Source organism: Fukomys damarensis, unplaced genomic scaffold (genome assembly GCF_012274545.1).
Source record: "Fukomys damarensis isolate Sample0158 unplaced genomic scaffold, DMR_v1.0_HiC HiC_scaffold_6, whole genome shotgun sequence".
NCBI classification, from domain to species: domain Eukaryota; kingdom Metazoa; phylum Chordata; class Mammalia; order Rodentia; family Bathyergidae; genus Fukomys; species Fukomys damarensis.
The window spans coordinates 40,904,722-40,921,902 of NW_022900918.1; the positions used below are offsets into that span (position 1 = coordinate 40,904,722).

Here is a 17,181-nt window from a genome sequence, read left to right on the forward strand (position 1 = left end):
GGTCCACACTGAGCCCACGGCACTGCCCAGCCCCCACCCGCGTGCGTCGTGTGTCCACTGGCTGCGGCCAATCCCAGTGACGGCCGCGAAGAAGCAGCTGCCAGGCTCAGCGTCTGCCGTGGAAGCGGTCACACGTGTCCCTACCCCGAAAATGTGCTGGTGGGAACACGAACTGGGGCACTCGCTGTGGGAGTCAGCGTGGAGGTTTCTCAAAATCAAAACTAGAAATTCCACTCAATGCAGCTATTCCCCTCTGGGCGTCTTCCCAAAAGAGTTACAGACATTTTATCACAGTGATCCGTGCACACCCATGTTTATAGTGGCACAGCTCAGAACAGCTAAATCTTGGCAGTGGCCCGTGCTTGGATAAAGAACACGTGGTTTCTACATCCAGTGGAGCACTACGCTGCCACGAAGAAGGTGCACTTGAGTCCTCTGTAGGAAAACAGAGGCCCCTTGAGACCACCATGTCCAGTGAAATCAGTCGGACGCACAAGCTTCAGTGTCACATGGCCATGGTCTCTGGCCATCGGAGTTACCCACATTATACATAAAGAGCAAAACAAAAGATAGCTAATAAAAAGTATGGAGGCAGGTCTTTCTAAAATAGGAAGAGGATTAAGAGATGGAGGGAGGGGAAGGAAGGACAGAGGCAGTGGATGAAAAGGAATAAAGATGTGTTCTGTCCGTGCCCCAACTCCACACAAGAAGTGTAGACGTCGTGCACTGTAAACACGGACCGATACAATAACAACAAGTGTTGAAAGTCATTTTTGAAAACTGGGAAACTTATGTGGCTGTGAATTTCAGTTAGGGAACGGGAGATCACTACTCATAGGTTCTCAGAGCAAAGTAGATATATAGCTGACAGGTAACCGAATAATTTTTATTCTCTTCAAATATTCTTTGAACAAAAGATCTGCATCCCTGTGTCAGCACTGAACTTGAAGTGGAGGCTGTGTGTCTGAGTCATTTCTAAGTCATTGCCTGTAAAGCTACGGTCCCTTCACAGTGGGCTCCGTGTGTCCAGTGGGCGGGAGGTAGGGGTTTCTGGGGTAAAATGAGGGCCTCCTGAGCCTGTGTGACCGGATGTCCCTCAGATGCAGTAACCATAACCGTCCTTGCTGCTGTCCTTTCCGCAGATACAAGCCGTTGGCCGAGACGCTGCCAGGCGAGAAGAAGGAGCCGTCCGCAGAGGAGAGATGCCGCCTGGTTCTCCAGCAGTGCAGGCTCCAGGGCTGGCAGGTTGGTAACTTGGGACTCGGAATGCCAGGCGGGATGGCAAAGGCAAGGGGCCCTCAGGCGGACATCCATGTCCCCAAGTGCCTCGGTCTGCAAACTTCAGGTGTTGCTATCATGCAGCCAACACAAGGGGATCCCGAGAACACCCAGAGTGGGGTGAGCAGCCTGGGGACCCCATGTAGTTCACCTACATGGCAGCCTCACCTGGTCCCTAAAGAGTCTGAAAGGATCTAGAAAGTAGCTGTAACAGCTCTCAGTCACTAGGACGCAACAGCTGGGCATACAGTGTGCAAGGGTGCGAAGTTCATTCTTGCCAAAGACTGGATGCGGGGGTGAGGAAGATGAGGAATAGCTGGGTAAGGATGATGGCAGACACTCTGGACTCGGTGACGCAGCTTGGGTTGTCATCTTGTAGGTACCGGAAGTCGTTTCCACTGAATCATTGCTGGGATTTTTTGATAAGGAGTTGTGTGTGTATAGTATTGGTTCGTGGATGATGTGACACCGAGATGACCGGGTTGCTGCTTTCTCCCTGTAAAGAATGCTTTTAGATAGGAATGTACCCTGTACACATATGAACATACGAGTACGTAGGTACGTGAGCAAGGAGTCGGGAACGAATTCTCCCACTGAGAAAGTGTTGGCGGTAAGCGCGGACCCAGCCCGGGCCCCGTGCACAGGTGGAGGTTGGCCATGGACACGGGAGAGCTTGGTGCCCCCTGACAGACGGGGACTTGAGGCAGCAGCTGAGGACAGTGTCCTGTACACGCGGTGCACTGAAGCTTTGCAGATGAGCGTCAGTTTTTCAAAAGAGAAACTGCTTCCATTTTCTTACACAGATCTATTTTCTCCTTATTGTTTTACATCCCCAGAGGAGGCTGAAAGTTTGCCGGGGTGGGGGACACAGAATAAAAGAGACAGAGAGCGAGGAGAGGAGGAGGCAGAGGCGGAGGAGAGGCTCAGATGCAGTCTTGGCCGCCGTGTACGCATTGTCTTGCGAGTGAACACTGCTCTTCTCCAGCTTAAAGACAGAACCTTTTATGTATTTTAAGCAAACAGTTGACTCTGCAGAAACCAAGTATGTTCGTAACTCACTTTTACATTAGACGTGAGAAGCTGCTTCTCCCTGAGCTGGAGTCGGCCCCCTGTGCCCAAGCGTGGCCCGCCAGGAAGCTGGTGGCGAGAGAGGAGCCCTGGCGCAGACGGGCGCACCTGCGGGCTGTTCCCAGCCTGCACATCACGGCGCGAGCTTTTGTTAGCAGACAGTGCTGCTCTTGCCCTGGGGTGGTTAGCGTAGGGTTGATGACATTCTTGTCCATATCTTTAGAGCCATTCTGAGCGATGGGAGAAATTGGAGTCACTTTTTGCTGTGTAAAGCTGCATAGAGTATTAGCTAAAAATTCTATTTTCTTAATTGAAAATAGCATTTTATTACTGTAATGGGACATGGAGATCTTGTGGATTTTGTCACCCTTCCTTAAATTTAATCAGACCACCTGTGAGAACCGCCTTAAATCAACAGAATAGGAATCCAAATAGGAAATTCTCACACTCCATGAATACAGTGCAGTGATCCAGAATTTCCTTGTTTCAGGACAGATTCCACCACCACCACCCCCCGCTTCCTTTCTACTTGTTTGTACGTGTGTGTGGTACTAAGGATTGAACCCAGGCCTTCTCACTGAGCTACATCTATTCCCCCTTATTTGTTATTGTATTTTGTTTTGCTTTATTTTTGTGTCCAGGGCTCATTAAGTCACTCAGTTGCCAGCCCTGGGCTTGAACTTGAGATGCTCCTTCCTCAGCCTCTCAGCCAGCTGCTTTACAGGATGCACCACCACACCAGTGGAGCCATCTAACCTTTAGTGTGTGGCGTTGGCCAGGACCACACACACTGTGTTCTTTTTTTGTTTGTTTTTTGTTTTTTGGTTTTTTGAGACAGGCTGTCACTCTGTAGTTCAGACTGCTCTGGAACTCACGATGTAGGCCGGGCTGGTCTGGTACTCGCAGTGATCCTCCTGCCTCAGCCTCCCTTTGCCTCAGTGCTGGGATTACAGGTGTGCGTCACCACGCCTGGCCCACACTGTGTTCTTCATAGGGATCTGGAGGCAAGTGTGAGGAATGCTTCGTAAATACCAACACTGATCAGAGCAGCGGTGCAGTCGGAGCCGCCCTTGCAGAGGCCGGCAGGCTCCCTCCCCATGCTGCTGTCCTCCCACAGCGTCCATGCAGCTCTGATCTTTTAAATTCCCAATCTGGCATCGTTTTGTTCAGATTTCAGAACCCAAAGGGGACGGACCGTACACCCTGGCCTCGCTCTGTCTGTGGCCCTTCATCTAGGCAGCCCACTGCTGGTCCCTGGGACCTTCTGCAGGTCTGGAAGTCATCGGAAGGGAAAGAAAGCCAAGCAGTGCTTGTCTGCAGGCGGACTCCGATTGATCAGAGTCCCTCATCCCCAGACCGACCGTCGCTCCGCCGACCCTAGGGACACAGCGCATTGCAGTCGGGTACCAGGTGCACCCTGGAAAGCAGGGGAAGAGGAGAGGGAAACAGCCAGAGGCAGGCAGAGGAGAAGAAAGGCTCATGCTCTGAGCTCTCCTGCAGCCACAGTGGGGCCGGGACAGGAGCCGGGGGGACACAGCAGCCGGGGTGGAGTCTGCACCAGGCCCGTGTGCAGGGAGGTTTGGTGGCGGGGTTCTTCCCACAGTGTCTGGGCCATACTTTAAGTACGGGCTGTGTTGTAGGTGCAAATCAATTATGGTAAGCCTTTGTGACAAAGCCATTCCATTTTTCTGGGAAACGTTTTTGCTTCTAAGACATCACTTCCGCTTTGATCTTTACTCCTGACAGGAAGCCTGGGCCCCCACACCTTGTGAACTGGGAACCACAAGTCTTGGCAAACGCATGCATATTACCTGTCCCTTGTACTCAAGATCTTTGTTTTATGTAATGTGCCATTATTTTAGAGAAAAGTGAAGACATCAAGCTATAGCGATGGCTGTGGGAGAATCCTTCTTGGTTGTTTCCCATTCGTGTTGATCATGGAATGATACAGTTTAAAACTAGAAAGGCTGCCAGGGCTGTGTCCTTATTTAAGAGACAGAATTTGGACAACTTCTCTGCTGAGAGAAAGGGAAGATTCTTTAAACGGTTGGAATGGAATCAGCAGGACTGACTTCCGGTCCTGTGTTGTCTCCCCAGACATTTTTTCTTTACGAAGTACCCATAAATGACTTCGTGTGGGGAAAAAAACGAATAGTTCTTAACCATCTGTTGTTTGTTTTATTGTCATTATCATCCTGGCATTTTATTTCTCTAAGCAGATATATTGTAACTCAGGGCTACCATAAGGTCTCTGTCCCGGTCTTCTCTTCTGAATTCTGTGTTTCTTTCGGGTCACTCCCGTGTTTTTACCAGAATCACCTCGCGCCCGGGGGAAGGGTCCGCCAGGCATCAAGGCCAGAGTGGAAGGGGTTGTTTTGCGTGTGATGTCATTTATGGAAAATGAAAACTTTTGAAACCACTTCTAAATGGAGCAGTAAGTGGTATAAGCTGATTTTCGCACGTTTCGTCCGCATCCCCCTGTTATAGGTTGGTTTCTTCTCTGTGGTTAACTGAGTGCTATATTCATTTCCAGCCATCTGGAGGGATGACGGATGGAGAGCGAATCTGTCAGAGCGGCCCACGGGCCCCTGCAAAGTCCCGGTGCCCTGGGCGCGGGGCGCGGCGGGGCCCGCAGTGGGAGAGCTTGCAGATGCAGCGGCTGTGCGAGGGGTCTCGGGGGAGTGGGAGGAGCGGACAGGCCGGGGGCTTCCCAGGGGCGAAGGTAGGGCAGGATCCCCGAGTCCAGCCTCAGCGGCAGAGGGCAGGCAGAGACAGGAAGCGGACGGACAGGAGAACTTAGCTTCACTGCCGCGCCCACGGGATGTGATGCTGATGTGTGTGGGCACACGGGGGCGGGGCTCAAAGAAACTACGAAGCGCACTCAAAAGGAAAAAAACCAAACCTCACATTTTAGTGAATCGTGCCTTCCCCCCTTCTGCCTGTTCATTAACAACAACAAAACCCTTCACAATCATTGCTTCAGCATCAATCGTTTTCCTCCTGTAACTTTCGCGGAGCAGCCGAGATTCCATTATGTGTCTATGATGTCTGAAGGATTCGCCCTCACAGGTGCTGAGAATTGCAAGATTAACATTTTACCATAACATTAAATAAAATCAGTTGGAGGAAGGATTTATTATTTCATTAATCTAAAATAGTACAGTAAAGATAATAAAAGTAAGAGCAAAAAACTGTTCAAGTTTTAACCATCTCCTACTCTTCTTCCTTTTACATCTTCTGAGATGATACAATGGTATTAGGACCCTCGGCTCTTATTAGTTCAATAAATTAATGGTTTATAAGCCTCATTTTATTACTGCAGGAGCACTCCATAAATCAGCTATAAGCACAAGCTGGAAAATAGCCTATAAAATGATTCTTTCTCTATTTTTCCTCTGGAATTGTCAGTGCTGAAAAGATAAACCTAAGAATTTCAGAGTATTTTTGAAATGAGTATTCTAACTGGAACTGCTGTATATATGTACTTTTCTTTCTTTTCTCTTACATTGAACACACACCTGCACACATTCCTACACATCTCTACCAACACAGTCTTGATAAGAAATTTGAGAAGTTAAAAAAAAATTAAAAAGAAAATACAGACTCTCCAGTACCTATGACAACTACCTCAAATGTTTGGAGTAGGTTTGTTCACTCAGTTTTTAAAAATAATATTACGTATATTATGATTTTTATACACCATGTCTCTTTTCATGCAGTTTTACTGAAGTTTTCTCGTGTGCGTGTAACTCCTATGTCCCACACAGGGGGTCTGGCATGCAATATATATATTATTTAACTAGTGTTTGCTGAATGAATGAATGAACCTCTACTTGTCGTCACATTTCCCTTTTGAAGGTATCGTGACTGGGTTTTGGTGACAGCTGTGATAGCTTTTTCCTTGGAGATAACTTTGTGTCTTAGCTTTGTTGTGTAGAAGGTTTACAGTAATTCCTGGCACTAAGTAATCACCAAGTACAAACTGACTGTGCCATTTCATAATCTGTCTTTTGTGTGTTAAAAGTCAGCCTCACCTCCTCCTCTGCACATTGTAGATCGTTTGATTTCACAGTGTTTAGTGAACACCTTTATGTTCTGAAGCTGTGCGTGGCAGTAAGGACACCTCAGGGGTCAGAGCAAGAGAACCAGTCCAGGAACAGCTGATACACAACTGCAGGGGGCACTCACTGGGAGGGCTGTGGGGCATCTCCAGCCACAGACAGGGTGGGCAGTTCAGTATCACAGCTCCGAGGACGGGACCAGTGGGAGAGGAGGGTGTGGTGCTGTAGGACGGTGCTTCTCAGCCTGCCTCCTCTCACTGGTTGCTCCACTCAGAAGAGTTAGTGGAAAGATCACGCTGAGGTCAGCTCCAGGGAAGCAGGCCTGAGGCGTTACAGTGGCTTACGGCCTTTCCAAGAGCTGGGTGCCGGGGGCTCTGCACAAGTCCTGCAAAGATGACATTCGTGCTTCTGCCTGGCTCAGTTCCACATCTTCTGTATCAGATTCCTGGTCCCAGCTTTAATTAGTCCCTCAACAAGCACTTATGAGTACCTGGGGCCGAGGGCCTTACCATGCTCAGGACCTGGCCCTTCAAGAACCAGTCTCACCCACTGGTGACAGAAGCGCCAGGTGGAGAACATCAGCATAGGCAGGGCCTCGGGTGGGACCTGGAGCCGGACCCCTGTTCCCTCCTCCAGGGCTGCAGGTGAGTGCTGGGAGGACAGTGGTGACATCGGGTGCATGCATTTGACGGGCTTCTGTCCAAGCAAGAAGAGAAGGGAGACCGGTGCACTATGAATGGGCCCTGTGCTGGGCAGGAGCAAGTGGAGGTGGGCGGGAAGGGCCCTGAGGCCTGCAGTGAATCTGCTTGTTAAAGGTTATCCACGTGGAAGAGGAGTCCTAGCAAAATGGAAGTGTGGATGCAGGTCAGGAACAGGTGCAAGCCCTTCCTCACTAGTGTGGATTCATGTCAAGGTTCTGGGCGGAGCCACAGATGGCAGAAGATAATTCAGGAAAAACAATGGGAGTCTCGATCTGAGCACAAACATGCCAGAAAATGAAAAGGCAACACTGAGTGCTTCTGGAGCTCTGAACCTGCTCTTCCACATCAGGAGCTCAGACGCCCAGCATGGGATCCATGGGTGTTCACAGCTTTAGAGCAAAGTGCACTTGCACACAAGCGTGCTGAGCCACTGGGAATGGGACCAGTGGGTGTGACGGAGCTCGCAGGATCTCCATCCCCATGACATGACGTCCATGTGGCAGGTGGCTGCACAGGACACACCTGTAGCATTTGGCTGAAGAGAAAGATTAGAGTGCTCTTGCAGTGTATGCCTTCGCCTGTCCTGAGCTTGGTGCTGTGCTGTGGAAGCCATCAGCCTTGTGGGCGTGTCTTTCCTGGGCACCTCACAGTGTTTGTCCTGGAAAAGGGGCTTTGATTTTTGTGTGAGGCACTCTTGGCCATACTGATGGGATTTCTGCCCTGAAATGAGTTACAGGATCACACAGTGAGAATTCAGTAGTGAGCTCAAAGTGGGGGTTTTTATTCATCACTGGCTGCTATGCAGTCCACACTGCTCTAGGTGAGACTAATTAATTTTTCCTAACCTATAATTATATGTAATTCAAGCCAACCCAGCTTTTTCAAATAGCAGAAGATACAGTGCTCTATTAGATGTGTGTGGCTGTAATTATCTCTTCCATGTTGAAGTTAAACTTCAGGAATAGTCTATTTATGACAAAGAGAACTTGTATTTTGGTATAAATTTAATCCTTTGAGGATGTTTAATAGTACATTCAGACATTCAGAGCCAGGCTACACATTAAAACATTTCCATTTAGTAGATTTTCAAAGCTACCATGAAAATTAATAAGTTGACATATTCATAGTAAAATATATGCATCTGCAAAAAGTAATGGCCATCCCTAGAAACTTAGCTGAATCAAAGTGGAAAGGGGAGGAAATGTGAATTCCGCTTGCAGAGACAGAATCTCAGCCAAATGGTGGCTTTGCTGAGCTTCTGGAAATGATGGTCCTGTTCTTCTCACACCTGCAGTCCCAGAGGATGACATGGAGTTGGCAAGAGGCAGGATGCAAATAACTGATTCATAGGTGGATAGGTGGATAGATAGGGAGATGGATGGATGGACGGACGGATGGATGGATGGATGGAAGGATGGATAGATAGATGGACAAAAGGATGGGTGAATGGATGAATGGTCAGACATTTGGGTAAATGGATGGATGGATAGTTGAACAGAAGGATGGATGGATGGACATTTGGATATATGGATGGATGGACAAATGGGTATATAATAGATGGTAAAACTATGGATGAATAAATGTGAGGGATGAAAACTCAGGAAAAATATTGCATAATACAGTATAGTAAATAAAGTACAAGGCACATGTATGCTATGAGACAATGATAGAAATGGGTCAGGTGCAGATGATTTGCTGTTACAGCCCAAGAAGAAATGCTGGGTTTGGGGAGTACGCGTCTCTTAGGAAGAGATGCCCTGGGAGGCACAGAAACTGTTTTGCATGGTAAAAATAGAGCAGTGTTTTACAGGATCACAATGACATTCTCAGATCAGCAGGAAGAAAAACAAGTCTGATGGCAGAGTACCGCAGACATCAGAACACATGGAAGAAAGATGGCATTGTTCTATCATCTGCAGGAAGGTGGGGGGGTTTTAATGCTAGAAACAGATTTACACTGACGGGATACTTTCAAAGGTACCAGGGCACTTACTTTTCTGGAATGTGAATGTTCCAGTAAAGGAAAAGACTACTTTGAAGACTACTGTGATATTAGGTATATAGTCTGTCATTTAGCTGAAAGTAGTTGATTAAATAGTGTCGATAACTTTAGATGCAGGGAGATTAAAAATAATTGTTAAAGATTGATTTCAGATTGGTAACTGAAAATAAAACATTTTCTTTGTAGCAAGGAAATCAGCATTCCCAATAAAACATTTCTATATTATATTAAAACATAATCTATATTATTTTACTTGTTATGATGGTCTCATTCCTGCAAATGAATCAAGTTGGTCCTTGTGTACGGCAGAGTAGTGCTCCAGTGTTGTAAACCCCACAGTTTCTTTATGCCTTCTGCATGGACATGGAGGCTGCTTCCAAGATGTAGCTCTTGTGAGCAGTGCTGTCACGAATGTGAGTGCGTGTGGATCGCTGTGATGGGAGGTCTTTAATCCCTTTGGGGAGACACCTAGAAGGGAAATAGCTGGGTAAAATGGAATTTCTAGCTTCAGATTTTGAGGCCTCTGCATACGATTTCCACAGTGGCTGGACTAGTTTACACTCGCACCAACAGTGTGGAAGGGTTGCTTTTCTCCTGAAGCTCTGCCAGCCTTCTTTATTATTTGATTTCTTGATGGTGGTCATTCTCTCTGCAGTGGGAGGGGATCTCACGTTGTTCTGATTTTCATCTCTCTATGGCCAGCTCATATGAGAAACCCAAATTATAAATGAAGAGCAAATTTAAAGAAGGATAATTGGAAGGAGGGAGATAGATCTTTCTCCAATGGAAGAAAGACCAAGAGGTAGAGGGAGGGGAAGGAAGAGGGCATGAGAGAAGAAATTAGGATGTGTCTTGCACCTGTACCAGCATGTGAACATCATGTACAGCAAACACAGACTCTTAAAAAATCTCAAATCACAGCTGCATTTTCAGACCATTAATTTCTGTTAAATTTTCAATAAATACAATCTTGATTAGTGAGACATTCTGATAATTTATACCCAGAAATTAGGAGCCCTTATCTAGCAGAACAGGGAGGACAACGCTGGTGTCCGTCACGGAGGCTGTGGGCAGGGACCAGGCCTGGGTCCCGAGTATGTACAGATGGCTCAGGCTGGCTTTCTGCTCAGGGGCGAGGGTGGGAGCCGAAGGAGGAGACGGGGCTGCACCTCGAGGTTAATTCCAGATCCTGCTGTGGAAGGCTTTGAAGCCAGGAGCATCGCCGTGACAGACTGGCCACGTGCACTCAGCGCGGTGTTGGGGGACTGGACTGAGGACAGCACGTGGGCGAGCCCCCCGCAGGAAAGAGAGAAATTCTCGATGTTCTGGACTGGGGTCTCCCGGAGCCCTGTGACCCAAGTGCTGCCCTTGAAACAGGAACGCTGATGTCACTGTTTCCCAGATGACACTGGACAAACTTTCATAAAGTGAATTAAACAGTTTAAACCTATTTAAAGCAGTGGAGACTTATTTTAGATGAATGATTTTATTAGTCTGGATTTATGTTATACCTAATGTCCGTTCACATTCCTTTTTTGAAATTCTGCCTTTTTTTATTAATGTTCAGTTTTATTTCTTGCATCTTAATATACATAATTGTGAGCTTTAAACTGTTACTTGGGCCACAAATCATATCTCAGAGGTCAGCTGAGTAGTCGGACAGGTACAGACATTGGCGGGTCTAGAGAGGGGTGCAGGGGTGTTAGTGACAAAGATGTACCATTGTGATGAACCCTTCTACAAAGTGGTGCTCAGAGCTGGGAGTTCAGGGAGCCCCGTGGGTCCTCGGGAAAGAGAGGCTTAGCCAGTGCTCTCTGCTGAGCGGGGTCCTGGAGGTAAAGTAAGGGTATGGGAGAAGCCAGAGGCAGGAGTGAGCGCTCTCTTGGGGCCGGAGGGTGATGATGTCGTTCCAGAACAGGGAGCCTGGTGAGCCCGCACGGCCTTGCAGTGTCACTGAGGACCTGTCAGGAGGGCAGGTGGTGAAAAGCTGGGGGAGGACGGGGGACAGAGGGGGGAGGGAGGCAGGCAGGAAGGAGGATAGCAAGGGAAGGAAGGAAAGAGGAAAAGGGGAGGGAAGGAATAAAGGAAAGAGGGAAGGGAGGAAAGGGGGAGAGACGGAGCACTGGGAGGGAAGGGTTAATGAAAGAAAGAAAAAGGAAACAAGGAGAGAAGGGAAAAGAAGGAAGGAAGGAGGGAGCAGAGAGGGAAGGAAAGGAGGAAGGGAATCTGGAAAACCATACTCCTGAAAGTCTCCTGAGCATTTCACAGGGACCTGGCTGGCACCCTGAAACTGTAACAACCTATTAGGTAATTTTAGGCAGGAGAGTAACATAAAGAGGTTGAATTTTAGGAAGATCACCCTGGAGATAGCGTAGGAAATGGATCCATGGAGGCCAAGCTCCATTAGCAAGCTGCTGAAATGATACAGGAAAGCAAGGAAGAAGTCAGATCAGGAGCTGTCTGCAGTTTTTATGACTCACCAAGGCCTGAAGGAGAAGGGCAGGCAGTCCCATGGGTCTCCCAGGTTCTGGCAGGGAGAAAAACCTGGTGATGTCTCCCTTAGCTGGAAAGGAAACAGAGGGTGAGGATGGCCAGAAAACTGTGTGGAGAAAGTGATTTTGGCAAACATCTCGGACAGGGTGCTTGGGGACATTTGGGAGGTGGACCTCTCATTCACTGGGTCGGGAGACAGAGTAGGAACGCAGTTTTCAGGAAGAGGACAAGACCAGCCTGTGCGCGCAGAACATGCAGCCAGTGTGTGTGTCCCAGGAGGTGGCTGTGTGGCTGGGAGCGGTCTGCATGGTCACTCTTGGAAGATTTGCACTCATCCAGGGACGTGCAGGGAGTGCGGAGTGTTTCATGGAGACTGTGAGGAGGACCAGTATTTAATCAGGGAGCAGAGACAGAGTCCTGGGGCAAAGAGAAGGCAGATACCAAAGAGGGGAGCAAGAGAGCTCATCCCAAATGCAGGCTTCGGGGCAAGAGGATGACCAGGGAGCACGCGGTCTGCTGACCAGCGTCACAGAAATGTCTAGTTTGTTAGCAACACAGAAGCCCCACCTATCAAGTCAGAAGCCATATTTTACCAAGGTCCCTGGGGGGCTACCTGTGGGCAGAGGTTCGAGACAATTTAGCACCAAGATTATCTGTAGGTTTGAGTCTGGGTCCAGAGGTCCCAGACTGACGGTCTCTGCCATGCTAACTTACCACATGACCATGCAAATGTCATACGGTCTCCAAAACATACCTTCCTCCCATCTTAGTCACTTTCCTCCTTGCTGAAACATGATGCCCAAAGCTTGCAACCTGAATGAGAAGGGTTTACTTTGGCTCCCATTTCAGTCCACGGTCGGCTGACCATGGCAGGACAGCACAGGAGAGGGGCCCGGTGGAGGAGAGCTGCTCAGGGCACGGCGGACAGGAAGTGACAGAGAAGGGAGGAGCTGGAAGGGAGAGGGACGTTCCAGGCCCGCCTCTGTGAGCACCTCTTCTCAGCAGGCTCCATCTCCTGACAGCGAGTGGCTAGGAGCCCCAGGATCCAATGACCTTCCACAGACCTTGCCCATGAGTGCATGCGGCTTTAGGGGGACATCTAGACCTAAGCCTAACACCCCCCGACAGCACAGGGTGAGCTCAGTGACTCCCTGGGTCTGGACCTGCCTGGGTTGTGGCATCCTGTTCTTTTGCTCCCCTGGGTGGGGTGGGGTCCTGCTTGTCTCCTCAGAGGCACATCTCTTGTTCCCTCCTTGAAGGAAACTGTATGGTCATGCTTGCTTTTCTGTATCACCTCTGTATGAAACCCTCCATACCCTTTGAGTTGACGCGTCTTTTTTCCCCTGATCTTGGGAATTGAACCGCAGGCCTTCCCAGTGACCTGCACCCCCAGCCTCTTTTATTTGGAGACAGAATCTTGCTAAGTAAGGGTCACAGAACCCGAGCTTCCTTCTGTGACTCCCCTCCATGGGAGACCATGACTCCTTGTATTATTCAGGGACAGTAAGGAGAGGAACTAAATTAACTCGCCAAGGAGACAAACCACATGTGTCATCATCAACTAGGAAGTCACAGATACAACAAATGAGGGTGCAGTTTTTTTTCTACACTTCCAGTATGTCAGATTATTTCTGCTTTAATCATTTCTCTCCATTTCGTTAAGGCAGGGAAGAATCCCCATCATATATACCGTTAAAGGATGAGAGCTGTATTTCTCTCTGTCCGTGCTATTTCAGAGGTGCTGCCAGCACATGGCTCCCCTCAAATCTGGCCTTAAAAAGAGAGCCTGCTTCACAGGGCCCTGGCTGCCTCCACCAGCACAGCCCACTGCCATCCGCCCACACCCTACCAACCCCGCACCAGCTTTGTCTGCTGCCACAGCCTGCACCTCTTGAAAAACATCCCTGAAAACTAGAATAATGGGAGCTTTGGAAGTCATCAATGACAATTCTGTTTAAGCCTTTAAAATCTGTCACTTAAAAAAAACCAAACTAATGGTTTTCTACGGAAAACAGGGCCGATTGTGACTCACAGATGGTTTCCTCTCAGGTCAGCTTGACATTAGCACTGCAGGCTCAGATGATGATACAGGAGCAGTGCTCTGTGACAGAGCACACTCACCTCTCCTGGCTGCTGGCTCTGTGAGACATCCTTCCAGGAGGGGCACCCGAAACCAGAGTCCCACCTGCTCTGAGCCCTGGCTGACTCAGGAGGTCTTCACTTGTAGGATCCCAGGGGCGCCCCACAGACTGGTCACACAGGAGCAGCTGCGCTGCAGGACAAAGGCAGGAAGCTGTCCCAGCGCTGCTATGTGGGGACGGTGGGAGCTCGCGGCATTCTGCCGGGGTCTCTGGCTGTAGGAAGTCTGACTGGTGTATTCGTGAATGCCCAGAGTCGGTGAAGCCGGAGGACTAATTTTGTCCTTCCAAGAGAGAGGAAACCGCTACCTACCAGACGTCTTTAAAAGATGAGCCAGAGACAGGAGAAGCACAGCCATGCTCTGTTGCACGCAGTGGCTACACTTTGTCTTCAGAGCTGGAAGGAAGGGTTTTGAATGTTTCCACTACAAAGAAGTGATATATGTTTGAGGTAATAGATACACTCACCCTGATTTATTAGACAATGTGTACAATGTATCAAAACTATCCAGTAGCAATGGTGATCAAAATATACAGTGATTGCTTAAATTGTTTTTAAAAGCTGTTTACCGTGAAAGACAGTGCCATTGATTCCTCGCAGAATACACCTCCTCACTTCAAACTCATTTATCCCGCTATTCTCGGCACTTTTGGACACAGCTCTGGAAGTCCACCTTCACGAGTATCTTCATGAGGTTTGATCAAAACATGGTGAATTCTGCTGCCACGAGCCGTGCCCCTGGGAAGGTGGGCTCTTTAAACACGGCGCTGCGTCCTCACCCACCTTACTCACCAGCTCTGGCTCCCTGTGACTTCTGGCTCTTTGCCAAGTTCAGTAAGGACCCATAAAGGTTTTGAATTAATTCAGAACATGCGGGCAGCAAAGACAGCACAACCAAAGACACTCAGGAAAGAGGACTCCAGAGCTGCTGCAGGAAGCGGCGAGGACGGTGGGGTGGGTGTGTCTGCAGGGACAGAAGGGTTTTGAGGAGAACTGAAGGGACTGGGTCTTTAGTTAAATTTCTGTTCACTGTATTTTACAGTCGTGCCTCATACTTTCATACATCGACTTCTAAACATAAAAATAAATAATAAAAAAGTCTAACAGATGCTAAAACTTCCAAACAGCATCCCCAAATAGTGCCAGTCCGCAAACATCAGTTCAAAATAATGCAAAGTAAAACGGCGCATGGAGAGTGGTTGAACGGGTGGCCAAAGCCTAGGAAGGGAGACGCATTCAGTCTCACAGGCCCAGCCGCCCTCATCTGAGAGCTGAGGGGCAGATTCTGTGAGTACAGCAGCAAGAATGAACATCCAGGTTTTCCCTCCCCACCCCTGGGCCCTGCTTCCTGTCCCGCTGCCTCCGCCTCTCTCCCCAGTCCAGCCCTGCGTTCCAGGGGGCAGGAAAGGGTCCGCTGAACACCACTCTCTGACCTACACACCATGTGCACCCCCTTCCTTCTCCTCCTTCGCTCCACGCACTGCCCATCCATGCCGCGGTGGATCCTAGATGAACATGGGCCCTGGGGGGCTCGTTCCCACCCCACTGTACTCTGTCCCCAAGGTCCCTCCTCTGTTCCCTGACCCATCTTGCCCAGAAGCTTCATCTCTTTTCCTCCACTTTCCTTTCCCTAATCTGAATCCATCCTCCGGGTGTCCCTACCACTGGTGCATTTCAAAGACAGCTGTCACATTCTGTAGGACAGAAGTCTATCGCGTGGCCCAATGCAGAGTCCCACAGTAAGAGGAGTAGAGTCATCCACAGGGGTCCTGGAGAGCACACATGAAAGGCGCTCGCACCCCACTGTGGGGCAGGGGCCTGCAGCCTGGGGAGCTGAGTGTCTTTCAGGACACAGGAGAGGCTGACAAGCGACAGCGGGGCTTGTTACCCCGGGCCCAGCCCACGGTCTTCTGGACAGACCGACAGCTCAGCAGGTACTTCATCATTCAAAGCAAACTCCAGAAATGGTTTTGATGAAATTAGACTTGGTCCTCCTTAAGTCTCCAGCAAATCCCAGTGGCTTGGCAGGAAACGTCCACGTTTTTCCTGAAATAGCCCTCGTGGTGGCCACCACTTCCATGGGAAGCCTCTTCTCTCCTGCTGTCCACACAGCTCGGTCCGGGATCTGTTCTGTTCTGGCTCTGGCCTCGTCTCTCTGCCTCACACTCTGCCCCTCCAAGACACCCGGAAGGAAGCGCCTTGCAGAGTGGGTCTCTCCCTCTGAGTCCTGCCTGACTGCATCTTCATGGTGCCTCCTCTCTGGCACAGTTCTTTAGTCATAATCCTGTCATTGCACAGAGGACAGAGATACTTTCATGTCCACCAAAGCTAGTACAATGTCCCAGATGAGCATCGTCCAGTTTTTTGTGTGTGTCTCCTAGAAATGTCACCATCGGAGACCTTGGCCGTGCGTCAGGCATGCCCCTTCCCTGTGATCATTCGATTCCAGCCATGGTGCCGTATCGCTGGCCACCACCTTCCAGGGCTTTATCTTGGAACCGAGTTGGTCTGGACTTTGCCTTGGGATTGAGTTTCCCAGCCTTAGTCCCATCCCGCGTCAGGACGGAACGGAAAGGTGGCTCCCAGTTCTTCTTGCCAATGCCAAGATAAGTCGGCAGTTGGGAAGGGGAAAGACTCGATGATGAGCATAACCGGGGGGAGGGAATGGGGTGCCGTGAAGAGAGAGCAACCACACCACCCAGGGACACGCATGCCGGGGCCACTGTTTGCTGTCTCACCCAACTCGGTGCGAACTAGAGGACGAGGGCCAGCCTGTCCACCCATGGAAGTCTCTGCCACGCAGACAGCTGTGCTCGCCCTAACTCTAGCCCGGCTGCTTCCTGCAAGGTTCATGTCTCAGTCCCTGGTGAAGCCTTTTCCCTGAGGCGACAGATGATGACTTGGGGAGGAGAAAGGCCGGCAGTGACAGCGTGTGCCGGGGTAAGCTCAGGATCCACACGAGAAGGTCCATAAAACATCCCTGACCAGGTGTCTGAGCACAGGGCATGGCTGTGCACCTCCCAGGAGAGAATGGTGCCCGCGAAGGTGCAGTGTCCTGGACCCGTGGCACACACTGCGCGCTGTTCTCCACTCACACTCGGGAGCACAGTGTTAGTCTCCTTCCTGCCTAGCAGTGTTTCTCTGAGTGCCAGGGTGTGATTCCGAGTGTACCACAGGCGATGTTGTCCTTCCTCAGCAGATGACCAACTCCAGGTTCCTCAAGGTTCCCCTAGGGTGCAGCAGGCTCTCCTTTCCATCCGCTTTCCTTTAGTATGGGCGGGGGTATTTGGAAAATAAGCACGACATGCAAGAAAGTGATTGCAGAAGTGTGTGGGTGGAACTTGCTGTTCTGGTCTTTGGGAATGTCCCTTAACAGCCATCTTCAGTAGCATGACGTTTACACACACTGGGTGCCTCTAGAACTCACCCAAGAAACTGG

The 17,181-nt window shown here is 49.6% G+C and overlaps 1 protein-coding gene across 1 annotated transcript in view; it reads left to right on the forward strand.

Annotated features, from left to right (window-relative positions):
- Positions 1 to 17,181, forward strand: part of Myo16 (myosin XVI) — a 378,094-nt gene that overhangs the window by 301,439 nt on the left and 59,474 nt on the right. The window contains exon 28 of the mRNA XM_010619995.3: positions 1,143 to 1,245. Coding sequence (XP_010618297.1) covers positions 1,143 to 1,245 — 103 coding nt within the window. The remainder of the gene's footprint in view (positions 1 to 1,142; positions 1,246 to 17,181) is intronic.